Genomic DNA, 26,607 nt, shown 5'->3' with positions numbered 1-26,607 from the left:
GACTTATTTTGAAAGATAAGATTTTTAACCTGTTAACGGTAACTCACATTTTGTAAGACATTAAGGTGCACTCTCCAAACTTTTCTAATTAACAAAAAAATTTGTAACATGATTTTGATCCATCATTTCCATGGTAATGCAATGTGTGCCTTTAAAATGGGTTTCAAATGATTCATTTTTAAAATTAAGCTTTTGATTGATATGTATTTTCTTATGACGTGATGGAGAAAAAGGCAAGGAGACGTCTTAACTCCTGTTATGATGTAGGTTTTTTGTAGGTGCTCTCATCATAAATCAATCTATTACTTGTGTTACATCAATTTTGTGTAAAAAAAAAAATAAAAAAGGTCAAATATCTATTTAGGAGTCATAGACCTTTCCAACAATATAGTTGGTCATGCTTACAAGGTTAAAACGACCAAAACGAATGAGGACAGGAAAGCCTTGTAGTCGCATGACGACAAATGTATGAAGACACGTAGCTCTCCGTTCCCGTTTACATTAATGCACATTAGAAAAAAAAGAAAAAAAAAAAAAAAGTCAGTTTCACATCAGTTACGGCCACAGAGCCAGTTTTGTTCGAGATCAGACGCCACATTCTCAGTTTCAGAGTTTCCATTCGAGTTTGGAACAACACCAGGGCCGCTCTCATGCCTTTTATTCACTATTTAGCTGAAAATCTTAATTTGCGTCACATAACCATCCCCGCCCCCCCGCTAGCGCTCCTCTAAAGTGACCGTCTGCACTTCACCAGGGAGGCAAAAAGACAAAAAGAGATGACGCGCTGTGTGTTTTATCCGTTTTTAATTCCACTAACATGAGATCCAGATCCCTCCGCCCACCCTCCATAACAAATAACAATAATGCTGAGTGTTCGTATGAAAATTCAAAGACAGTTTTCTAGGCAGCCCAATCAGCCAACTCCAGTCACCCTGATTAACTAAAGCCACATGCATTTTAGGCAAGTATCAAAAGAGTAAACAAAACGAACTAAAAACAGATTTAGTAAGTAGTAGTACAAATAAAACGAAACCGAAACTCCTAATAGAAAACAGTATTAATCAGATAAGCACATGAAAAGCATTACTTACTGCTCCGGTAACGAGACTTTTATATCAAAGTTACAGTATAAGCCATGTGTCAAGTCTTTTTGATCTTAGGTCTGTGGTCGACGGAGAGAAGATTGTACGCATTATTCACCGATGAGAAATCAAACGCTTGACAACTGAAGTAGAATGGCTTTGCACGAGCCCAATCCGCCACAAGCATTCGTTCATACTGACTTTTGGTTTGTTTCCCATGATTCTTTAGGAAAGTGAAGAATTCAGTCTAAGCCACAAGAAACCCATCACTAAATGCTCCCCTAGCAAACTCGGAAAAGGGTTCATACTCTCTCTCTCTCTCTTTCTCTCACACACAAATGCACCTACAGCAAAGTTGATGGTGGCTTGACGGTGATGGGCATCCCATGAGCACATGCATGAGCACACATCAAGCCAGCAAACTACACTGCGTTCTCCAAATCCACAATTAACACGTCGCAGACAAACAACTTGCTGTTTGCCCCCCACCCCCCCTCCTCCCACCCCCAGGAAACAAACACACGTACACAAACACAGTCTTTCCTTCGCGCTCTCGAATCCAAACACACACATAAATGACGGGCTGGTGAGTATGAAGCTGGAACTGTAAAAGCGTCAGCGTTGTCTCTCGCTGTGCTGACTGAAAAGGTTCTTTGTGGAGTTGGCTTTAGTTCTCCCGGCCCTCCTCTGTGTCCTCACCGTCGGCCTGATTGTCAGAGGTCCACAGCTGAAATGAGGAAAGGAAAGGACGGGCATTAAGTGTATCCTTAATCACCATCCATTGTGTTTCCATAATATATTTGTGTATACTAGGTGTATACACAATATATATATAAATAAATACACATGCATGCATCTATTTTTTGTTGGTGTATTTAATATATTTATACAATATAATAAACATATTTTCAAAATATATGCACTGTGTGTATTTATATATACATAATAAATGTATTCAGTACACATACGTATTATATAAACAAAAGTTTATATAATATAAAAAAATATTCAATAGGTGCATCTTATTTGATAAAGTTTTATTATTGACAGCTGTAAGAAGAAAGAATGCTTTCTTGGCTTAATTTATGTTTGAGCTCTTTATAATCAGGATTGTTTTCTGTAGGTAATACTGCACTTCACATATTTAGTTTTCTCTAAAATAAGCAAAACGCTGCAAAAAATGAGCTTTGTATTTTGAATTTACAGTAGCCGCTAGATCTAATATTTGTAAATTCTAAATATATATTAAACCTATTTTCTGTGTTTCATGAACAAAAAAAAAAAAAAATACCAACTCACATTTAGAAATGAAGTTAGCTTTGAGGTCTGAAACTCTTAACATCAAAGTCATTTAGATTTTTTAACACTATCCATGTTTTTGAACAATCTCGTATGAACAGGTTTTCATGATTTTAAATCCAATATTCACAAGGTTTTTGCAGACTCCTATTATGATTATATTATATTAGTCTGTGTTTCTGAATTAGTTAACCCGTTGTGGGTTAACGTGAGAAAAGAAGAACTCACTGTGAGATTGTCTCTAAGTAGCTGCATGATGAGTGTGCTGTCTTTATACGAGTCTTCGGTTAACTGGTCCAGCTCGGCAATGGCATCATCAAAAGCCTAGAGAAGGAACAAATACATGGATCAATGAATCATTGCAAGCTTAATTGTGTGCGTGAGCCCCCTAGAGCACCCGTTCTAACCTTCTTGGCCAGTTCACAGGCCTGCTCTGGAGAGTTCAGGATCTCGTAGTAAAAGACTGAGAAGTTGAGAGCCAGGCCCAGGCGGATGGGATGAGTGGGCTGCATGTTGTCTTTGCTGATGTCAAAGGCAGCCTGGTACCCTTCCTGAGACTTCTGGATGATATCTGTGCACAAACACACAACATTATTTATTACAGAGTCATCACATACTTTCCCATGGAATAGCACAGATTAAGGCTGACAATATACACCACTGTTAGAAAGTCTGGGGCATGTAAGAGGTTTTGTTTTAAAGAAAAAAAGGCTAATTAGAAAGAATGCATTTAACTGGTTAATAGAGACAGTAAATACTTCTGTTTCAAATAAATTCAGATCCTTTTAATTTTCTATTCATCAAAGAAACCTACAAAATCAAATAAAATCATCCCAGTTATGAAAAAACACAACACTGGTAATAATAATACTTTTTTTAGCAGCAAATCAGCATATTAGAGTGATTTCTGAAGAATCATGTGACTGAAGACTGGAGTAATTCAGCTCTGCATTACAAAAATACATTTTAAAATGTATCCAGATATAAAACAGTTATTGAAAAATAGTTATTTTACAATTTTACTGTTTTATTGCATTTCTTTTTAAATAAATGCAGGCTTGATAAGCATCAGAGACTTTCAAAAATATTGGGGGAAAAAAAATGTTCCCCACCCCAACCCTTTGAACAGCTGAACACATAAAACAGTCACAATATTTCCTTTTCCAAAGCATAAAATTCAATTCAAGGAGCCCGATCCTAATGTGTTTTATATGGGCAGTGAAGTGTCCTGAAGCCGGTTTCATGCCCCTCCTGCCCGTGTATGACCAACTCAGCCTTTTGTTGAGTCACTCAAGTTTTGAGAGGCGTGTTACATAAATGAAGAAATATTGCTTTTCACGGTTATTTTGAGAAAACTGCCTGTGGAAAATGTGCTTTTACTTGCACTTGATTTCTACGCTTTTAAATCTGACATTAAACACTTTAAAATGTACGCCCTATGATGGTTACTGCAGTGGAAAAAATTGAAATCTAAGCCATTTCAAAGTGTGCATTTTTTTTCCCTTCTCTTCTTCGCACGGCTGAAAAGTACATTTTCTTCTGTGCACTTTAGAGAGCTATTAGTAATGATCAATATCACGGTGCATCAAGAGCTTGCGGTTGCCCGCATTGATCCGTGCTCGGAGAGAAATACATAAATATTTAGAAAAAGACAGCAGCTCTGTAAAGAGCGCTGCGCCTGATGAGCGGTAATTGTTCATCTGAAGAGCTTCAGGAGGCCGTGGCCGAGCACTGCATATATTACGGCCGCCCGCAGGAGCTTCAGCCCAAACCCAGCTGGACGACGCGCATCATCCAGATGCGGTTGCCATGGCGATGGTCACAGCAGCCAATCACACCGACAGTAGTAGGTCAGCGGCTGCTTACGCTCAAACAGACGAGTGCCGCTCTGTCCTCTTCAGAAAGAATCAGGGAAACCTGCAGCTTATCAATAATGCTACGCAAACAGACTGATCCGGGATCTGCGGCGCGACCCGGTCCTGTCGTTTCCACAGATGGCAGCTCCAGTCAGATCATTCGCTCCTGTGCTGCCATAGAAACACACCAGGCTCTTAAAAATTCATCAAACCCTGCAGGGAGAAGCGGCAGCCCTAATAACCTCATGCATCCATCGGAAAGAGTGAGTTATTACTTCCACAGACGGACCAAGACCACATGTGGAGGGAAATCACTCATTAGCCTCTAATGAAAGCGAGCGAGGTGGAGCACGATAGACTGAACTGAGATGTCTGCTTGTGATGAGACAAAGACTAGATGGTGGAAAATAAAGCCACAACATTTGCATTGTGATCACTAGAAGCACACGAAAACACGTGGGGCTGGAGATTTTACCCTTTTTATTTATTCATTTGAAAGTAATATTTTGCCTCTTTTTTTTTTTTTTTTTGTAAATCGAGGTAACAAGATATTAGAAAAATATTGCCAAACGTTAAAACTAGACGCTTTGACAATAAGGCAAGGCTGAACTTTTTTTAAACTCGTGTTTTTAGATGCATGATTCATGCATGCTGCAAGAAAAAAAAAAACACTTTACAATAAGCTTCGATTGTTAATTATTTAACATGAACTAAGACTAATAAAGGCTGTATTGTTCATTCTGAGTTAACGCTAATTGCAGCATTTACTAATGCATTATTTTGTGTGATTTTAATGCACCGATCTAACGTGAACTAATGAAAATGTGCCTTTTCATTTAGCAGTGTTACCAAAGATGAATAAATACTATAGTTTGTTCATGTTAGTTAAACACATTGATGTTAACATGACACATTATTGTAAAGTGTTCTCAAAGGTAAAAACCCCCTCCTCCTACTGTATGTCAGACAGGCCGACGGTTAATAGCAGTCTATTGGTGTTACACCTTTAGTCATTTAGAATTACATTGACATTTAAAGCATTTTCCTATTATTTCTAAACATAATATACGAATTAGACAAGTTTGCACAAGATGCAGTTGTAGTTATTTAACAAGTGATTTGTTCAACATTCACATCATGTACTCTTTGAATAAAATTATTTTTTTGTCTTTTACCAGGGTTAATAGAGAAAAAGTTACTAGAATCACTCTGTAGTTACATTTTCTGAACAGTTAAAAATAAAAGTAAAAAAAACTATTTTTTGTGTCATAATGCCCAGCTCCACAACCAAATCATTCGATCGGCTTAATTCTTCCTAATAAAGCAGATATCCTCACTGTAGCTCGTATATTACGAGCAGGCATGAAACAGTCACACTGGACGTCCTTAAATTAATCTGCAGGCTGCTTGCGTCTCAAGAGATTCATGAACTAGGACACAAGACCTTCAGATCTAAACCTCCATCCCTCATCTGCAGATATATAATTAATGAAAACTCTGAGTCTGCGGCTACTTCGTGAGATCTCTAACTCTATTAAGAGGGTTAATTGATTGACCTCTTGAGTTCAGTAGCCTCCAACACAGTCAGGCGGTGCTTTTGGGAAACTCGTGCTCTTTTCCAAACCCTAACAATGTTGCTCGCTATTTTAATAGCTACGTAAAGATAAAGAGCATTTTTAATAAGACGGAGCTATTTTCAATCAATACTCTGAAGGACTTGATGAAGTATTTATAAAGGAGATTTTCCCTGACTGTTTTATCGGTGCGTTCTGAGATTGCCTTCTCCATGAGATGCTGTCATACGTCGGCTAAAACAAGGTTGTGTGTTCAAGGCAGCATCTTTCTGCCGCATGCTGTTTGGATCGGTGTTTGTGTTGGCGTGCGAGAAATGCTTCTAGGTAGGCAGCTAGAGCGTTTGGAGCAGGGCCAGTGTACTAGTTCAAGGACGAGCAAATGAGAATGAGTAAAACATTAAAAATCACCATGAGAGTTACATTCGCAGTTATGTAAGATTATTCATGTGGACGTTATTGCTCGGTTGCAAAACCAAGTGGGCTGTCAATCTGGCCAGCGTTTCAAGCAATACTGGCATGCTTTTTAAAATAAGCATTAACATGATGCTCATTTAGCCAAATTCTGGGACATAAGCTGTTAAAAAAATATATATGCATTTCATCCGACACTGAAAAGAACTCGAGTATTCTATGTAACACTCTATGCTGCGTATTTTATGTTGCATTGTTTATCCTTGGAGACATAAGACTATGTTTTGTGGAAAGACTTCTAATGCATATCAATTTTCTCTAAAATAAAAAAATATATATCATATTTTTAGACATGCTTTTTGAGCATTTACATTTTTTTTGTTGAACCTACTGATGCAATTGTCATTCATTTGCATGTTTCACGATTAATTGGACATACTTTTATACAATTTTTCTTTAACCATTAAAACAAACATGAGAGAAAAAAAATCATTTAAGGGGAAAATGAAACAGCTTTGGGGGAAAGAAAACTGATTTAACAGGACCCTATCACTGAAGTGTGGCTTACATTCTCAACCATAAACCAATTCTTGTTTAAGAAGAGAACGTGGGCAACATTCCCTCAATAATCAGCCATTAGGGTGTGGAGGCGCAAGTAAAGACCTGTTCCACTGGTAACTAACAAACCAAAAAAATCTGCATGTGTGATGGAGGTGTGGCAAAGCCTACAAACTGAAGAGGCACTACGCTGAACTCATAAAACCAGGAGTCTGTACCATGATGGTGGCTGAACAAATTCAGGGTTACAGGATTAGTTTTGAGTCGACAAAACCAGACCACTCCAATCCGGGTTTGCTGGTACCATGAAGCTGATCATCAACTTTCTTTGTCAACTCTGGCTTGATCCTGAGTTAATGAGCTCGTGCACGTGAATGTGTGACATCAGTAACAAGCAGCCAATCGCGAGTCTTGAAACTGTGATTGACTTCTCATGAGAGAGTTCAGTGCGATTCAATAAAGGTTAAATATGAACAATATGAAGAATTTACATTTCTAAGAATCTATCAGTGAAAATGGAAACTTAAAGAAGACACTTTACCATATAAAAGTTGTAAAGTCACTTTATAGAGTTGATAAAATTTCTAAAATGTAACTAAAAAAACTATAGGTAAAGCACTTAAAAATGTAAACTCATATGTAGTCATGTTTACAGCTACTGATTTAATTTATATCGGATATTACCTGTGTTAACGTTCATTTAAAATAAAAGCTTAATAATTAAAGTAAGCTGGCTTTTGTAATGGGATAATAATTATAGAAAATAATTATAGAAAATTTTATGTTTAAAAATGTTTTACTGTGTAGTGGCCCTTAATTTGGAGTAAGTGAATCAGGGCGGTGGGGGTGGGGGGGGTTGGCTTTATTGCATTAGAGATGTGTCACTTTGCTTGAAGCTGATTGGTCCATTTTCAGTTTGAGATCTCTCAACCAGAACATAACCTGCCCCGGAGCAAGTTAGCTGTGGAGTGTAAGTTACTGTGGCGATGAACACTGCTAAAAGCCAAACCAATTTCATGGTACCTAAAACCCAGAGTTGGGGCAAACTAAACTGAAACTTACCTGGCTAGCCAGCTAAACCGGCTTCATGGTACAGGCCCCTACATTTAGATCGATTTCACAAATCAAAATAAAGGATGTTAAGAAAAGACATACGTGCACTTTGAATAATTCTCATATAAATGTAATTTTGGAGAAGCTCACCAGTTTTCTCATCTCCTGTGGCGACCTCAGCCAGGTAGCGGTAGTAGTCTCCCTTCATCTTCAGGTAGAACACCTGGCTCTCTGCTGGAGAAGTGCTGCGGATCAGAAACTTGTCCAGGAGATGCTGCAGAAGACAGGCACGTGGATGTAAACACAGCCCAAAATAGCAATGTTTCTCACAAAATACACTGCAAAAAATGCTTTTTAATCTAGATTTTCTGTCTTATTTCTAGCCAAAAAGTGACTTTTTGCTTAGAATAAGCTAAATAATCTGCCAATGCGCTAAGCAAAATAGTCTTACTCCAAACAGAAAATAAGATTATTTTGCTTATATCAAGTAAAAACTCTTCATTTTGAGCTCATCGCTGCTCAGATAACTTGACAGCAAACACCAGCCAATCACGTTTTGTTCTACACTTTCTACATCATGTCTAGCTTTTTTTGTGCTGAACAAGTGTAATATATTCACAAAAAAACTTCTTAAACAGCTTCATAGCCAACACATATGTACAGCTTTACTCAGTTGTCCTTCACCCTTGTTTTAACAGCTGTTTGCAGTGTTTTAAATATTCTTCAAGAACATATTCAAACTTGATGTGAATAGCTTTTCATTTTGCAACTTATTCAATTTCATTTCAATGTGAATAGTCATTTCTATCTTAACCTTAATTCGCCAAGAAACATCAGGACTACTGGCGAACACACCTCAATCCCCACGACTTTAACATGCCGCTTTATTGCATCATGTTATGGGTTTGACATGTTGTTCATGCCAAGCGTTGTTGAGAGGATGTAAGATGTAACATCCAGCTGGTCCTTTCTTTGCAGAAGCCAACTTCAACCCATTACCCTCCTAATGCCAGATTAAACATCACATTCTTCTAGGTGCAGTCTGAATAGCATCTGAAAAATGTAAGGAATGTCAAACGCAAAGCATAACATTCCATGTGCCACCGTTTATGATGTCTCAGGGAGCAATCCAACTAAAACAGGCCAGTACAAGGAGAGGCAATGGCCCTGTCTGATTCAGCAAAGCCTTATCCAGTTGTGCACCCAGTCACTCTCACCTCCAGTTTCCTGGAAGAAAAAACTCTGCATCCAGAGGAAGAGTCGATTTGGTGAGTGTTCAAACAAAGGAGCCCATTGTTTAGCTTATCTAGATGCACTTTTGGGCAGAACCAATGCCTTCTAGCTACTGAGCGGCTAAAGTCCTGCGACAATATCTTACAAGAGCACAGCACTTCAGTCATTTATTATAAAAATCTGTTGGCTCCAGATTTTGTATAAATTCAAACTAGTTCTGAGTGAGAACCAGGGGCTCAATTCATGAACATTTACTAAAAAATAATTAGAAAAATTATTATTTACATTACAAAAAATTACATTTCTTATATTAACAAAAACTAAATTTTTCAATTTTTATTAATCAAATATCGTAGTGTTCATTTGATTTTTTTCTTTTAATGAACGTGTCTAAAAACAACTTCCTATTTTTCTTGAAAAAGCACTTTTTTCTGACGACATGTTCACATGAGATCACAACAATGATCCAATCAATTCCCGATGGGCAGAAATTCAGTTCTGCTCTACATTTCTGCCTCATTCGAGAAGCTCTTTCACTCGGACATACGTCACAACAGAGAAGAAAAAAATAAAATAAATTCCAAAACGTTTGTACAAATGTTCCTAAGTACAACCTAAATTCCTACGAATTTATATTCTTAAAAATACCGTAATTTTTTCCCCTGACTGTACAGTGATTGGACTTCATAAAAAACATCTCAAAGGCCAAAAATAATAAGAAAAATTTCTTGAATCTGGCTCCAGCTCTTTATTCCTTACCCTAGCTCTGGGTAAAACAAAAATAAACACCTTCCCGACAGGACATTATTCACCACATCCCATTTAAAACGTCAAGCTCTGCCACGGCTGCGATCCCTATCAGCGGTTCTCTCCCTTTCGAAGCTCACCAGAACGTCTTTGCAGATGGCCTTCAGCTCGGTCTCGATCTTCTCACGGTACTCTTTAGCCATCTGCTGTTTGTCACTGCCCTCGGTCTTCTGCTCGATGCTGGACACCACCCTCCAGGCGGACCGGCGAGCGCCCACAACATTCTTGTAGGCCACAGAGAGCAGGTTTCTCTCCTCGTCGGTCAGCTCCTCTCCAAGCTCAGTCACTTTCTTCATGGAGTCGGCCATGTCATCGTAGCGCTCGGCCTGCTCCGCCAGTTTGGCCCTCTGCACATGTTGGCTCTTGTCCATGGCTGCTAGGTTCTACAGGAGAGACAACATTTCAGTTACATCATCTCAGAAAGGCGAATTACTGTGCAAATATATAATCTTAGCTTTGCTAATTGGAGGTCTCAATTAGACCATTAAATCTGGCTAAGGATCAACCAAATAGAAGCAAAAATATATATGCTGAAAACATGCATGTTGAATCTGTAATGGTCTTGAACTAAAGAGATGACCAATTCAAATCTGACGTGTAAAGATTTACGGCGTTTGATAGATTTCCCCTCCTTGTATTATACTACAGTTACAGCCGCATGGTAGAAATGCAAGAGCGTCTCTGTTGAAGGCACACCACTTCATTGAAAACAGGCTCACCTAGAGTTAAACTGTTGAGTTTTACCATTTTCAAATCAATTCAGCTGACCCCCGGGTCTGGCTGTAGCACTTTCAGCTGTAGCTTAGCTTTGATCATTGAATCTGATTAGACCGTTAGCATCACGCTCATAAATGACGAAAGAGTAGTAATGTTTTTCCTATTTAAAACTAAAACTTTCTAGGTCAATGGGGCCCATCAAAACATTTGAGTGAGATGCTACTGGTCTCATCAGATTGCATCCCCCAGATCAGAAGTGCTACCCCCAGACCCAGAGACTGAATGGATTCGGACACTGTTTAACTCTAGGGGAGTTGGAAAGCGAGTGTTTCTTTAAACTTCACTAAATGAACACCAGAGCTGAATGCACATCAAAAAAAAAAAAAGTACAACAAAATGAGAGAGCAAAGTTGGTAACATTATATATGCTTTATTAAATGTAGGTTTGAAGGAATACATACATTTTCAGGATTTTCACTTTATTAAGGCTGTAAATGAACCGTTGAATGGGAGTATACTGTGAATTTAAATGTATATTCACTTTCACAGTCTTTAATCATTGCCTTCCATTGTTTGGAAGACAACACTGAGAAAGATGAACAAACTAAAAACAACGAATGATGAATATAAATAAAAAACATTTTTTTAAATCCAATTGAGGTAAAATGGCTCCACTTTCTCATCTGCCATTGATAATACCCACAATGCATCACTTTTGATGCATTAGCATAAAGTTAAACTCAATTTGCATCATAATCCAACTCTCACTAAAAATAAGGAATTTTTTTATATATATATATATATGGTATATATATATATATATATATATTTTTTTTTTTTTTTTTTTTTTTGTGTGTGTGTGTGTGTGTAATAAAGGTCTGTACGCACCAAGAACAATAACTATACTAAATAAATTACTCTGAAAAAAAACTAAAAATAATTACCAATAATATCGGCCCCCCATGACATTATAGTTCATCGTTGTGGTGTGGACCTCTTTAAAATCATGGAATTAAAACAACAATAACAACAAACTTCACATTTATTTATAAAAAATTGTATTAGCTTTAGGTTATCCTTGCTGCAAACATGTCATTAAGGATAGCTATTAAGATAACTATTTTAGTGTCTCCACAAAAAGACATTAACATTTTGTTTATTATAAGCTCTCTGCATTTTTATCTGCCACTTCAAAATGCTTCAGATCTCAAAAGTCTGGTGGATCCAGCAATTCACTGCATTTATGATTTAAATACTGGAAACCAATTTCAGGCCTTAACCGTTTTATTTTAAAATATGCATATATACATTTTTTTGCAAACCAAGTCTGAATACCAGAACCACTGTGATTACCTGTTAATACATTTTATTCATAGCAAACATGTTGACTTGTTTCACCTATTATGTTGGGGTTTTTTTGTCGAAATAGCTAAATTTCTTAGCTTTTTTTCTAATCATTTGTGCATGACATTTAATGTTGCTATCGCACTACTTGAGTTTCATGCGTGTGTTTAATATCTGTATGAATGACACCCTGCACCTTCTATAAACATTAATATTTTCATTCTCAGCTTGTGATGAGCTTTGTTTCATCACGTGACGTTACTTAAACGTATCAGCCCTTCAATAGGCTGGAATATCATACCAATTAATACGATTTTTAAATGCCAGTGAAATCCACAAAACTTAAAACGCTGCTACCGTGTAAACCCTGGCAACAAAGGCCGCCGTGTGTCGCTTTCTTCTTCTTTTTTTTTTCTTAAACAGCGCATTTCACATGTGACAGAAAAGGAGTGAAAACGGCCAAAAATGCGGACATGCCTTCGCCGACCACGCCCAGTCCACACAGCAGCCCGACAGCGAGCGGCGAACAACGTTTAAACAAGACACCCCGTATATTAGGAGAAAGGGCTGATCTCCTGCCGATGTCTGTCTGATCGCGGTCCATCCGGGAATTTAGGCGTGCGCGCTCCTCCCGCCCTGCGCTCGCGCGTTCCGCTCTTCACCTGACGTTACCTTTTCCAGCGTCCGCTTTGTCTCAATACGAAAGCACGCTAAACCGGGCAGCTCGTTCGCGACCATTTAACCCAACGACAGCCTTTTAGACGATGAGAATATACTGCACCGCGCCGACAAAGACCAAAACACCGATTCATTTCCATAAGCAAATTCATAGTGACACACGCACACTGTCGCTACCTTCAACTGACAGGAACTCCACAGTAACGTTAGTAAAGCGGTGAGGTAAACGCCCTACTTTTCGCCTAATGTGCCCGACATGATCTGGCTTGCCAGATATCCCCCCAGACCGAGCTTGAATGCGACAAATCACATTTTCACACTTATATTCTCGCTGGTGCGCGAATAAAGACGGATGAAGCGATATTTGCGTGCGGAGGAGGAGGACTCATCCTTCCGTTGTCTGGAAAGCCGAAACGGTTGAAGCCGAAACGAGGGGCTAAAACGCGGAAAACGTCGTTTACCGAGTCGAATACCAGCCCAGGCTTCGTTTTAGAAGTTAAACCTGTCGTTCTGGTAACGAACCAGCAGCCGTTGTGACATTTCTCAAGGAAAAGCTTTGAAGCATCCCTGTGGCAGGCGCGCGCCGCGAACGATTTCGAACGACAAAAACGGTTTCGTTAAAACGGGGCGGACGCGAGACAAAGAAACGCGGTGTTTATGTGGGCGAGAGCGCGCCGGAGGCTTGAATGAAATGAAAGCGAGCTGACCTGTGAATGAGAGCGGTCTCCTTCTGTACGGCTCAGCTGCCACTCTGCGACTGTGGCGCGCGGCGCAGCGTTCCTCCGCGATCCACGGGGTTTCCCTCCCACTCGCGCGCTGCCGGAGCAGGGGCCGGGCAGGGGCCGTGACGTCAACCGCTGCCTAGGCAACCGGCCTTTGATTGGCGCGAGCTGCAAGGAAAGCGCGTTAGATTCCGAGGAATCTAGCGAGAATGATTTTAACCCTGCAGAGCCCGGCAAACCTATTTATGAAACCTCCAGCGAGCATAATAGATTGAGGACGTGCGGCTTAAGCACGAGGAGAAATAAAACGCCTCACTTTTATTGCAGATGACAAAAGTTGGGTTAATAGCTTGTGTGAAATCAACGAGAGGCGATCAATGAGATCGATAAGACTTTAGTCTTAGATCGATATTAGTTGTCTCGGCAGGTCTCAGCGATGTCTCAGTAGGATGTTTCACGATCGAAGCTCTGTAGTGTTTATTTTGAGGGGGGAATGCAATGCAATGATGACTAAGAAAAAACATGATTTTTCTATAAAAAAATAAAATAAAAAAAAAGTGGGTGTTCATATTGGAATACTGCTAATAACTTAAAATATAAAATATTTTTTTTACTTCACCAGTAAAGACTTGACAGCAAAAAGGCTTTTTATAATCGTTTAAAAAAAATTTTTTTTAATTGACACTATAGACAGAGTACAACACGATTTTCAGCAAGGTTTTGATCATGTCGATAATTTAGGCCTTTGCATATTAAAAAAAAACGATAGTCAGTAGGCTTTATAGGGTTAATGTCATTTAGACCCCTGGCACATTAATTAGATTACAGTGAAAATATTCTAAAATAATTGTAAATTCATATTCGTTAATAATTTATTGTAATACTGACTAAAAACACCTTCCTATTATTATTTTTTTCTTTGACTTTATTATGATTTTCTCCACCATGGCAGGTTACACTATACAATTATAGATACATAATTATTAAAGAATGATGAAATGATCGACAACATGTATATGTACTTATTCTACACAAATAATCAACAACTCTGAACCTAAAAAGCCCAACAAAAAATGGATACTGAATAATAACGGTGTAATAAATGGTGCATTTCTTTCTCCCCCGTTGCATAATAAATGACTAGCGGTTATCACGCATCGAAGTGTTAACGACACAGATGCATTGCTCCGTTTAGATTTATTTAATTTAATCATCTTGCTTAAACACCCTCAGTCAGATTTCTCGTAATCTAGCACACAAGTCAACCCAGAGAACCATGAGACATCCATGTGTCAGACTTGGTGCTTTTTGTGTGGATGCTGTCTCCAAAACTCACTACACACCAAGACAATGAAAGAGCGAGGAAGACATTCTAGTCTGCATGGTCTGATCACACACAGAGAGAGAGAGAGCAGCTCGGCCTCTAAACTGGAGCAGAGGAAGCAGATGCTAATAAAAGCAGAATCTCAATTATCTCTCGTCGAGGTCCGTGAAGAGAACATGTGCTAATTTTTTAACAGGGTCACATTTTCTGGTCGGAACGGCGTGTTAAGATGTAACAACCCAATTTACAGTCACACCGGCACTGTACCATCTTGATCCCGTTGGCATGCTCTTCCAAGCTAAACCGTTTATGCAATTGTTATAATGCGACTCTCCGGAGATAATTGTCTCAATAAGCTGTACTTTCACAAACGTAAGATTTTGAGTCATAAAGAGGGAATTTTACCCCACCCGCAGACACACCTACCTCAACATGCTCGGCTCCGATTCACCATCGCTGTCATCGGTGAGTCATCGGTGACAGACTACAGGCCCTTCACGCAAATCACATCAATCCAGGGACAACTACTAATGATTTGAAGCCAACAGAGAAACTTGGTGCACGATTAATGGAAACTAAAGCAACTTTTTTTTGATTATACATAAGATGCACAAATCCTGAGTTATGACGAAACTATTACTTAACCTAGTTTATTCAGAACACCAAGCCCCGCCTTTAAGATGACTGGCCACACCTTAAAGGTCTTGACCTCTGTTAGAAACATGTCACAATAACCTCTATTCACTTTATCCTTATAAAAAGCGGTTAATTACTATGTTTAAGAGTTTGAGGTACTTTTTCCGGCGAGTGATGTGAAGTGTTTCGTATTAGAGGTGTCTCCATCAGAATGGGTGTGTCGGCCGTCCTGACACGTCTCAACCTGAAGGCCAACTTCCTGCTGGTCCACCGACTGTCTGCAAATTTCCTGACTGAGACTGGGACAAACAGGGACTGGCTCTGGGGAAACTAGTGTCATTGTTATCTAAATGTGATACAAGCACCCTGTGGTTAAATGCCAGAGTTCAGGGCGGAAGCAATTACGACAAACCGCTTAATAAAATGACCAAGTAAAACACAAAATCAGAATAAAATCATGTGGGGATTGAACAGAATAACTTTTTAATTCATAATAAATCCTTCAAATTATTGCTCATATATGTGTATGTATACACACATTTTATTCATATATATATATATATATATATATATATATATATATATATATATATATATATATATATATATATATATATATATATATACATACAGTATAGAGTAATTATATTTATTATATATTTTTATAAAACATTTAGTTGTGATTTTGTCAGTTATTAGTGTGTGTAAATATATAAATATTAGTCATGTCAAAAGATAAATCACATCCAAAATAAGTTTTTTATGTGCGTACTGTATATTTATGATGCATATAATACATGCATATACTTGATGTTTATATAAAAAATCTTTATATATCATATAAATGTATATGCATGTAAATATTTTCAATATACTTATATTTCACATATGTAAACAAAAAATTCTGAATAATTGTGATAAATCATTTGACAGCACTAATATATACACACACACACACTCACACACACACACACACAGTGCTGTGTGTGTGTGTTGTGACCCTGGAATGGATTTCCTTTTACCTAAAATGCTAGTTAATGTTATAATGTATAACTGTTATTCGCTCAGTTTCAGTTCCAGTCAAAAATGAACAGCCCACAAAAAAAAGCTTTGAAATTTCTGCACTTAAAAAAAAAAAAAAAAATCAATCAGTTCCCAAAAAAAAAAAAAAAAGAAAAAAAAAGTGCTAATTAAACGAGTAAACAAGAAAAATTAGTAAATCAAAAATCTCAGAAATAATATAGCATACTGTGAGATTAACAAGTAATTTTTATATTTTTAATATAATTTTTGACGAGGAACACCAAAACAGGGATTTTCAGCACAGAATAAGGGGTTAAACTTATTCCAGTCAGTGGCCAAACTTCTCATTTTTAAGTTTTGATTTTCCACCTAATATTTGTTATTTGTTACTATATTCCAATCAACACAAATAATAACCAATAATTTTAGTGAACAATAACCACAGTAAAGAACGATCAGCGGTCGGATCTGCATGCACTGAACTACTTTAAAAACGAGTTTAACTGATCAGCTGACATGGCCGGAGCTCCAGACGTGTACTAGGTCAAACAGGCAGAGTCCGATTCTGCTGTGATTACTGACCCGCTGTGTTGTTGCCAAGGTAATGATGCATAATAACCGCCCTAGAAACGCTGTCGCTTGTTGCCACTGTCCAACCTCTTCCGTTCACACGCCGCAAGTACATTTAGATCGAGCGTTCACACTCGAAGACATGCCTCACGTAGTCTTAAAGTAAAATTTTATTAAAGAGATATATTACATTGGTGTGGAAACCAGGTTGCTTGAGCAGGAATATCAAACACTGAGGCGATATTGTTTGAGACAACTCCAAAGAGAAATAACTTTTGCAGCAACATTAAATTAAAATACAGTAGCCTCGGGCACATCCAGTGATTTACAGAAATGCGTCAGATTCCAGTTTCAGCGTACAGGACCATCGGTGGAAAACGAAAGGAGTAAATGAGGAAAAATAAAGAACGGGAAAACGTTTTTGCCCAGGCTAAACGTCAAGTAGTGGGAAACCGCTCCCATGTCCATTTGCACTCATCTATGACTTATCTACCAAGCAAAAGCAGACAAACGTGTCCCTAACTACCACAATTATGTTACTGATGATCAGCTGACGATCACTGGTAGTGTTCTAGTTTCTCTCGATCTATTAAATTACGCGAGTTAGATGAGAAAAGAAAGCGTGTGAGCGCAGGTTGAGGTAATACTCTGATCTGATCGCAGCCAAGGCAAGTGCTCTGAAACAGTGTTGAGAGGGAAGCTAATCGTCATCAGTCTTTGATCCACGGGATTCGTGTCTGCAGTGAAGGGGAAGATGCGTGTATAAAACTCAGGTAAGAGAGCTGATCGTGTCCTGCTGGATAAAATTGGAGATCAGGACTCTTATAGTGATGTTTTATACGATCGACCTCTGGTGTCCGGCGCCGCTCACGCCTCCACTCCTTCCAGCTCTGGGGGAAGAGGGTTCTTGGGGTGCTTGCTCTCGAAATGCTGCTTGAAGGTCTTAGGATCTGGCATTTGCGACTGTAAGACAGAAAGGTTTCATGGTTCAGATCATCATGCTAAGGCTCAAGGTCTGGCTTCCTTCTGCTATGATACAAACCATTATGGGTGACCAAAATCACTTTAAGTGTGTTAGGGTTTTAGTTTGCAATACTGTTATTTTATCTCGCAAACAGTCTGTTCTTTTGACATTTCTGTTATCTTGCATTGCCTGGGGTTGCCAGATCTCAACATTTTTTATTTTCAATGGATGCATTTTAACTGACATATACACACTAACTTATATAACATACACACACACAAAGAGTAGACGTTCAATAAAACTTCTTGTTTATTAGCACTATATTAAACGCATATTAATTCCATATTCTGCACCAACATAATTTAGTTCACCTTAACCTACCCCAAACCTAAATATCACACATATACATATATATATATAATAAACACACACACACACACACACACACACACACACACACACACACACACACACACACACACACACACACACACACACACACATATTAAAATATAAAACTGTACATAAATGTTAATATGTTTAACTGTATATGTACGTTTATACACATAATAAATACACAGCACAAGCACATATGTATATATATATATATATATATAGATAGATAGATAGATATGTATAGATATAGATACTGCATCCAAAATAAGTTTTTGTTTACATAATATATGTGCTTGTGCTGTGTTTGAGGTTTTAGGACAACTAAAATGAAATGTTTGGATCCACTTCAAGTTTTAGCTACATATATGTATATAGAACATTCATATTATAACACAGATCAGATCAAAAGCTCATTAATTGTAAGCTGTAATGTAGGCAGGAGTGTCTGAACTGTGTTAAAGTCAGTGTTAATTCAGTTTATTGTCATTATTCAACTCAATTTAGCTTGGTTTGAATTTTTCCTCATTCAATAGTGTCAGTGCAATTGGTAATACTGGTGAATATTACCTTAATATTAAATCCTAAATAAGTGAGTGAGTGCTGAGAAACTCCACTGAGAGATTCTGCTCAAATAAAACGTCTGTGCTACAATATAAATGTATCGTTTCATTACAAAAAATAATCACTGTTTTGGCTTTTGAGAGAAGCTCTCACCAGCGTTTCATAATGTAGGAAGTGTTTTAATTGTATATGGTAAACACGATAAACCAGGAAACTAGATGAGGTTAAATAAACCCTGAACGTGAGTTGACGTTTTCTCAACGCCTTGTTTTCACGACGGAGCAAAAAATTCAAATGCAATGCAAAAATGATTTATATAAAAGGCCGATCCTAATTAATAACAGCGATTATAAGTAAAACAAGCACGATTATTTGTTTAGCCATTAATGTGCAGCCCTAAAATATACATAAAGGCATTACAAAGGTCACGTTTACCATTGTCTGCCAGTCCTCAGAGAAGAAAAGCAATTATTTCAATAGGAAACCAGACGATGAGGAATTTCCTCACAACAGGTTCAAGTTGGTCATATTAATTCACCGCATTACACAACAGAAAACCTGCTTTGATGAGGACTTCTTTGTGAGCTGTGCCTCATACATCGGTCGCTACTCGATTAACAATAGACAATCAAGTATTCGCAAACGCGTTTTTTTTACCTTAAAACATACCGACTTCTAACGAGGAGAACGGCTTCTGTTTCTTTCTAGTTCTGTCAAACGATTAGCTGCAAATAATCACCGCCAAAATAAAAGTTTTTGTTTACATATAAATATGCATGTGTACTATGTATACTTATTATGCATATATAAACGCACGCGGACATACAGTATATATTTTGAAAATATTACATGAATAATAACTATTATAACAACATAAATATGCACTTATATCAATATAATTATGTTATATATAAATTAACGCTGTCGAGCGATTAATTGCATCCAAAGGTTTTTGTTTAAATACTTTCTGTGTGTTTCTCTGCTGTCACTAAACTACAGGTAAAAAGGGTCGCCTACGTCAGCTGATGGTGACTTTAAGATGTTTTGTGCCCATGAATCTCTCAGTTACTGGTAATTGGTAGAAGGTGTACTGACAAGTCAGATTTGTTACCTACAGTGAATAACTTTCATAGTCAGAAGCAAGTTGCAGCTTGAGAACAAAATTTCCCAACGCATTCATTCCCCACACACACCCACTTATAAAATCAGCTTTATATCGACAGCGTGCAAAGGGAAAACATGGGTTCCTTTCTTCGGGCCGCGTTCAGAAAATGACCGAAGGGTATGCAATTAAGTTCAAAAAGCACAATCTGTCTTAAGTGGGCATTGAAAGTTGGTTGAAAAGAAGCTCTGAGGACGATCTGTCGGGGTAAAAATAACCGGCTATAATTACCACTGACCCTGCAGACGCCGCATGTGAACACCAGCGCCGCTTTCGCCGCGGTCTTCTGGTCGTGGCCTTTGGATTTCTTGATCTCTGCCTGCTTCTTGGCGTTTTTCTGCTGAGACTGGATTTTCTGGTGTCCACGAGCCATGCTGTTGGATGGGAGACAAACTGACGTCAACAACACAGAGAGAGTGAAGCATGAGTCAGGCAGACATGCTCAGCTATCAGGAACAAACAACACACGGAATCAGCTCCAAAACATCATTACATCTGAGTGTGTGTGTGTGTGTCCAGTTATCTAGCAACAACCCCACTACACATCATTTATTGTGCTAATAAAAATTCTGACGGATAAAACTCCACTGGGGCCGTGTCTTGTGTCCTACTGAGGGCATGTGAGGCTTAACTGACACTCACTGTGTACACCGTGTTCTGCCTTTGGCTGAGTTTAAAACAATAACAAAGTCAGGCAGCTGATGTTGTTGAACGATACCGAAGTGATTAGAAGACACATGCTACTCCATGTGAATAATGTCTCCGGTTAACAGCAGCCCAAGCATGTTGTGCTTTCCAAATAAACGTAACATATTAGTACACAACAAAAGGCGAGTTTTAATGGTCAGCGTTGACTGTTTGTGAGCTAGCTGTCAATGTATATTAAGGTTCGTTAGCACGTTAGCTCGACCGTTAGCATTATTTCACACGTCGATGTGTGTCGACGACCAGAGTTAAAAAAGACGTCCTGGGGCTGGAAAACGAAATATCAAATAAGGACGACCTCGCATGCTTAAAGAGTGTCCGTAGATTAGGGAGTAAACATACTGGGCTTAGTTAACAACACCATATGGTTAGCCAGCTAGCATGCTAAGCAAACTAACAAAACCAGATCTTTCGACACACCAACATTCCCGCGAGCTGCATGGATAAGGGAGTGATAAAATACAACTGTGTGCTCTTTTCTATCTAGATCTAGATGTTTTGGGCATACCTGGCAAACAGATGAGGTCCGCGAGCAGCTCTGAGCTTGTTAAGTGTGGTCTCCCGCACGCTTCTGACAGCTGTGCTCTTCCCAGAGCGCCGCTCCTGTAGTTCCCGCTCCGACCGCAGCGGCGCCGAGCGCTAGAGAGCAGCAGCTCCGCGCTCTTCTTCACCTACTCTCTGGACACGGGACGACTGATGCAGAGTGAGATCGTCTGGATGGGGTTTTTTTTTGTTTGTTTTTTTTGAAAAAGTCATATTCACAAGTGTAAAATACAGTTTCTAAAACAAAGTTATTTTTTGCTGATTCCTCGTGTAAATTAAAAATAAATAAAATATCAGATTTTAAATAATTATATTTTATATAAATTATATTTTATATAAATTATATTTATTCATTTTATTTATTTATTACATAATATAGGTGTGTGCTGTGTAAATTTATTATGTATATAAATATACACTATTACATGTCTATATTGATATAATTGATAATATAAATATTTAAAAATAACATGCACATTTTTTATGTTATATATAATATGTTATACATATATATATATATATATATATATATATATATATATATATATATATATATATATATATATATATATATATATATATATATATATATATAATATGTTATACATGTTATATTTTATATTTTTATATTTTTTGTGTGTCTGTGTGTGTGTGTGTGTGTGTGTCTATACATGAAGAGATGCAAAAGCCTGTAGAAGCCGTCTTGGTCACAAATGAGATAATGATGCCGAGTGAATGCTCTCCACACATAGTATATTTTCATCATATCACATATCAATTTTTCACCCTCAACCCATTCATTACTTACCTATTAAACCTATTCATGGTTTCCAGAAAAAATGTCAGATGCGTAGAGGCATCTGAACTCTTCATGTTTTTTATTAATACTGTAATTCTCTCGCAACAGGTCGTTTGTTTTTACTCCCCATTTACATTTATGAATAAAGAATTATCCATGTGAGTAAATTCACAATATACTACAATTTGAGTCTGTAAGAACAAAACAGTGGAAGCCTCTCATGAAAAAAGTCAGAATATGCATTAACACTCAGATTATATTTAATATTTTAAATTCAATATATTTGATTATACTTGCCAAATGTTTTATTCGCAAATGTACGCTTTTGGGCAAGAACACATTACTGTCATTACTTTTATGGTTGATTATATTTCTAGCATTTCGTCTTTGATGGGCATAAAAAATAAAAACCATTCAAAAGTCGAAAGTGACCTTTAATATTTAACCTGTAGAAATGTTCCACTTTAGGTTATATTTACACATTAACACCCCCTGGATGATACATTACAGCGCGGTAACAATCGGGAAACCCATTGAATTAATAACGCACACCGAACAAGTCAAATAATAATCATTTTTAATGCCATTTTAACGGGTAATTTTTCACATTTATAGAATCTCATGTTTAATTCCATAACCTCATTTCCAGTTTATTCCAGTAAGAAAGCAATCAACTGTGATCTCCTCCGCCACACACTGAAATAAACCATTATTACACAATATTGCATTAATGTAAAAAGAATGTCATTTTTTAAACAGCATCTTGACGTCTGATAGAAACGGACACAAAGGAAACCAAGCAGAAACATTTTTCAATATTACAAATTAACATGAAATCATATGCGGTTTATTGTCTCGTTTATTTTATGGCAATAACGATTCAGTTAAAAGGGAATGAAATTAAAGCACAAGCTTGTCTCTACCGGTAGGTGGCAGTATTCATCTTCAGAAACCCTTCAGGACCATAAAGGAAAGTAAAAGTGCAGTTTGAACGACTTAACTCCGTGTGGGGAAAAAAACAAATAAACTATGAACTGTACTTGTCATGTAGTATCTAAGGGATCTAAAGATTCAGCAAGGACCCCCATTAATAACTGTGTAATAACTGTGTAATAATAAATGTGTGCTAAGCTTTTAGTGGCATGAAGGCATGCGATGATCCTCGGGTGAACTACTCCTCTAAATCTGTCCAAATTTAACGAGCAGCGGATAGACGCAGACGCAGTTTCAGTCCCAGCTCAAAGAAAGAAAACGCTCAGAAGGAGAGTCGTTAGCCTTCCTTGCTACGACACGTCTGAATATGCAAAACACTCTCGGCTACGGCTCAGGGCCATGCCTGCGATATGTCAGCAAACATACGTACATGTCGTGTTTTAATCGATCGGCGGGAGACGTTTTTCACATCGGGAGAAAGACAAGGACGCAGGTCTGGTGTGAGACACCTGAGGAACTCGAGCAGCCCAGCTGTTCTTTTAAAAACACACGTACAGATGTTAATCGGTTTTGTATCACACGCACCGTCCATCCATCCATCCTGATTTCGCATGAATGCTGGGTGGAGAAGTCCTGCCCGAGGCTTTCTGAAAGGAAATCTCCCAGGTGTCAGACCCTCAATGGACACAGGAGAGTTATATCAGTCTGTCCTTTGTCCCGCTAAAAGGAAGGATCTCTCGCAGACATCCCAGAAAATTCCCATTTAGACACTTCTTTATGAAGCCATTCTGGAGGTAGATACAGAATTAGTCACATCACTAAACAGCCAGATATATCCTTACCGAACTGTTCGTGTGTTTTCTGAACAAAATGTGAGTATGCCGTTTTTAAATTTGCCAGGTGGTTGCTAGGTTAGTTTTTAGGGTTGTTTCTAGGCCGTTTTGCGTGGCTATATTCTTTATATTTACTCTAAACTGGAACTGTTTCGTTGGAATCTTTTTTATTGCACAGAAAGTTGTTTGTATTCAAAAAAAAGTTCTTTAGATTATAGAAACGTTACAATTCTTCTGGAAACATTTTGAGAGTACCTTTCAAATGAATGTTATATATTGACTTTAATAGTCAAAGAGACTTTTTATATTCACGAAAAACGTGGAAAAAAACACTGTTGGGATTTTTCGCACTTTACACAAAAACGTGGGAGCGTATGGGATTTTACTAACCATCAGGCATAAATATTTCCATCCATTAAGAGAGTAACAGCACATGCTGACTTCGGTTTGGTTACTAACGTTCTTCAGAATACCTTCTTTTCTCCTCAGAAGAAAGACTGAGAGTCACACAGGTCTGAGGGTAAGTGAATGATGACAGAAACCTTCATCCTTGGGTGAACTATCCCTTTAATACAACAAAGGGATAATAAACGTAATAAGTAGCTATGATATCTTCCCTGCACTTAAGAACTTTGATCAAGTCTCGACAAAGCTGTGGTGAAATTCTTGTGTGTTAATGTGTTTTAATGCGCGCTAATTGCGTCTCAATGTGAAAGTCCCTCAGCACATCAACACATCGTCGGACGCGGGGGAGGAACCCGGGCTTGAAACAAGAGGAAGTTGTTTTGATCCACGCCGTCAGTCACTTCCTCTGTTTTCCACTGACATCCAACCATACTGAAAACAATATGCGTCAATGGACAGGTTCCACGTTCACCACGAGCGCAGAAGTACTGACAAAAAACACACGTGACAAAAAACAGTAGTCTACAGCTGTATGCTTGCAGATCATAAAATATTAGTTAAATAAAAGGCCACTTACTTGACTTGAAGAGAGATCATTTCATGACTGTTTCTTTACACACATGAGTACATAAGCTATGTCTCACCCTTCATCTTTTAAAATGTGCAAATATATTTAAATGAGCTCTGTCAGATGATTAATTGCGATTAATCACATCCAGGATAAAATTTTAACTTGCGTAATAAACTGTGTGTATATGTATGGAATAAATAATGCATGTATATATTTCAGAAAACATGTTGTGTTTATATATTTTAAATATTTATCTAAAATAAAAATACAATAATATAAATATATAAATGTATATACATGCAAATATTATATAAATTTGTAAACATAAACACAGTACATATATAATGTAAAAATTAATCACGATTAATTGGTTAATAGCACTCGTTTAAATAGACGATACACAATTTTCAGTAGAAATGACATTATTTACATTATTTTACATTATTTTATATTTATATTCAGCATATATTTCAAATAAAAACAATGGCAGTAATTCTGAAATTAAATATGAAGTCCTGCTTAAGTGGCTCCAAAACTGCCTTTAAAACTGCATTTAATACAAACTAGATAAAATTAAAAGTTGAATAAACATAAAAGTTTAAGGCAACCAGCTGCAGGAGATTTTTGAGTTTTCTCAACTTTTTGTTGTATAAACTTTTTCAACTTTTGATTTTTTATAGCCATAGAACAACCTTTTTCATTTAAAATTTTTTACATCTGAAGAACTTTCACAAAAGCTTCTTTGTGGCAAAAGAAGGTCCTAAAAAGACAAGAAAGAGGTGTTTCTTTGACTGAATGGTTCTTTGTGGAACCAAAAAACGGTTATTCTACGGCATCGCTGTGAAGAACCTTTAAAGCTCCTTTATTTTTAAGAGCGTACGTCCATAAATATACTATTTCTTAAAAGACTGCCCAAGTGCACTTCTGTTTTCATATGTTCGGTCAACGCTGAAACAAAACCAAAAAAACGTTATCGACTCGTTCCCCTGAGAGCTTTCTATGAAGTACAATTGAAGCGTGACATGTTGCCGCCAATGCAAATGCCCGCCAACAGCGCTGTGTGATACAGATTCATCATTGTTGACTGCGGAGCCGCAGAGACAGGTTTATGGTGCTGATGCAAAGAGAATCATCCCCTTCACCCAACCTGTTCAGCAGCTTCCCACGGGACAGGTTTGGAGTCGAGACATCCCGGCTTGTGAAGAGAAAGCGCTGCTGTCCCTTTAAGGGCCACTGGAATGTGCAGGTCCCCTCCACCGCCCCCTAAAAAGAGCGCTGATTGCACACCTGTGCCGGAGCGGTCCGGGGCCTCCACCTACTGCATTCCTGCCCCTAGAGTCCCACCAGAGCCCCGCTGCATGCTGGGACGTACCTGCCAGACGGGCACACGGCAGCAGGCGGGCAGGTCCTAACAGGCATCCTGTTCCCGTCTCAGAAATCCCTGGTATGCGGCATAACTCCCTGTCTTTCTCATCGGGGCCCTGCATGCGCTTTCAGAGGAATGCGATGGACAGAAAAAATCGTGACACCCTGCACACTTCGTGCCTGAGCCTGCCTCACACTGTCAGGTTACAACTTCAGCTGTCAAAGCACTGATGTAGACACCAACGGCAGAAAGATATAGGCCTGCACTTCAAGATATTATAGAAAAATACATGCAATATACTTACCTGAATGTAGTGTTCTTGGATACTTAGTTGCATGTTATTTACAGTTCAGGAAAAAAGTATTATAGTTTAAATTAAATATATTTATTTGTGTGTGTGTGTGTGTATATATATATATATATATATATATATATATATATATATATATATATATATATATATATATATATATATATATTGT

General features: G+C 37.9%; 2 protein-coding genes across 3 annotated transcripts; both read right to left on the bottom strand.

Annotated features, from left to right (window-relative positions):
* Positions 1-787: 787 nt before the first annotated feature.
* ywhaz (tyrosine 3-monooxygenase/tryptophan 5-monooxygenase activation protein, zeta polypeptide) lies at positions 788-13,475 on the bottom strand. Its single transcript, XM_043218486.1, has 6 exons — positions 13,320-13,475; positions 9,954-10,256; positions 7,984-8,107; positions 2,789-2,952; positions 2,610-2,705; positions 788-1,809 (listed from the first exon to the last, which is right to left on the bottom strand). The coding sequence occupies exons 2-6, from the start codon at positions 10,242-10,244 to the stop codon at positions 1,750-1,752; spliced, it is 735 nt and encodes a 244-aa protein (XP_043074421.1). The 5' UTR covers positions 10,245-10,256; positions 13,320-13,475; the 3' UTR covers positions 788-1,749.
* Positions 13,476-17,039: 3,564 nt separating this feature from the next.
* znf706 (zinc finger protein 706) lies at positions 17,040-21,325 on the bottom strand. Of its 2 annotated transcripts, none has more exons than XM_043218364.1 (3): positions 21,184-21,325; positions 20,209-20,344; positions 17,040-17,850 (listed from the first exon to the last, which is right to left on the bottom strand). In XM_043218364.1, the coding sequence occupies exons 2-3, from the start codon at positions 20,341-20,343 to the stop codon at positions 17,755-17,757; spliced, it is 231 nt and encodes a 76-aa protein (XP_043074299.1). In that variant the 5' UTR covers position 20,344; positions 21,184-21,325; the 3' UTR covers positions 17,040-17,754. The 2 variants fall into 2 exon arrangements, with proteins under 2 accessions (XP_043074299.1, XP_043074300.1); XM_043218365.1 differs by having other exon boundaries at positions 20,209-20,363; positions 21,184-21,318.
* Positions 21,326-26,607: the final 5,282 nt, after the last annotated feature.

Source organism: Puntigrus tetrazona, chromosome 19, assembly GCF_018831695.1.
Source record: "Puntigrus tetrazona isolate hp1 chromosome 19, ASM1883169v1, whole genome shotgun sequence".
NCBI classification, from domain to species: Eukaryota; Metazoa; Chordata; class Actinopteri; order Cypriniformes; family Cyprinidae; genus Puntigrus; species Puntigrus tetrazona.
Note: the sequence above shows the minus strand (reverse complement) of the source record. Positions and strands in the feature narration are given on the sequence as shown.

Excerpts from the sequence above, each read along its gene's own strand:
- ywhaz (XM_043218486.1), bottom strand. The coding sequence starts at position 10,244 with ATGGACAAGAGCCAACATGTGCAGAGGGCCAAACTGGCGGAGCAGGCC. Across the intron at positions 8,108-9,953 it reads CCATCTGCAAAGACGTTCTG|CATCTCCTGGACAAGTTTCT; the intron begins GTGAGCTTCGAA and ends TGTCTTCTGCAG. Across the intron at positions 2,953-7,983 it reads CACAGGAGATGAGAAAACTG|ATATCATCCAGAAGTCTCAG; the intron begins GTGAGCTTCTCC and ends GTTTGTGCACAG.
- znf706 (XM_043218364.1), bottom strand. The coding sequence starts at position 20,343 with ATGGCTCGTGGACACCAGAAAATCCAGTCTCAGCAGAAAAACGCCAAG. Across the intron at positions 17,851-20,208 it reads TCACATGCGGCGTCTGCAGG|TCGCAAATGCCAGATCCTAA; the intron begins GTCAGTGGTAAT and ends TCTGTCTTACAG.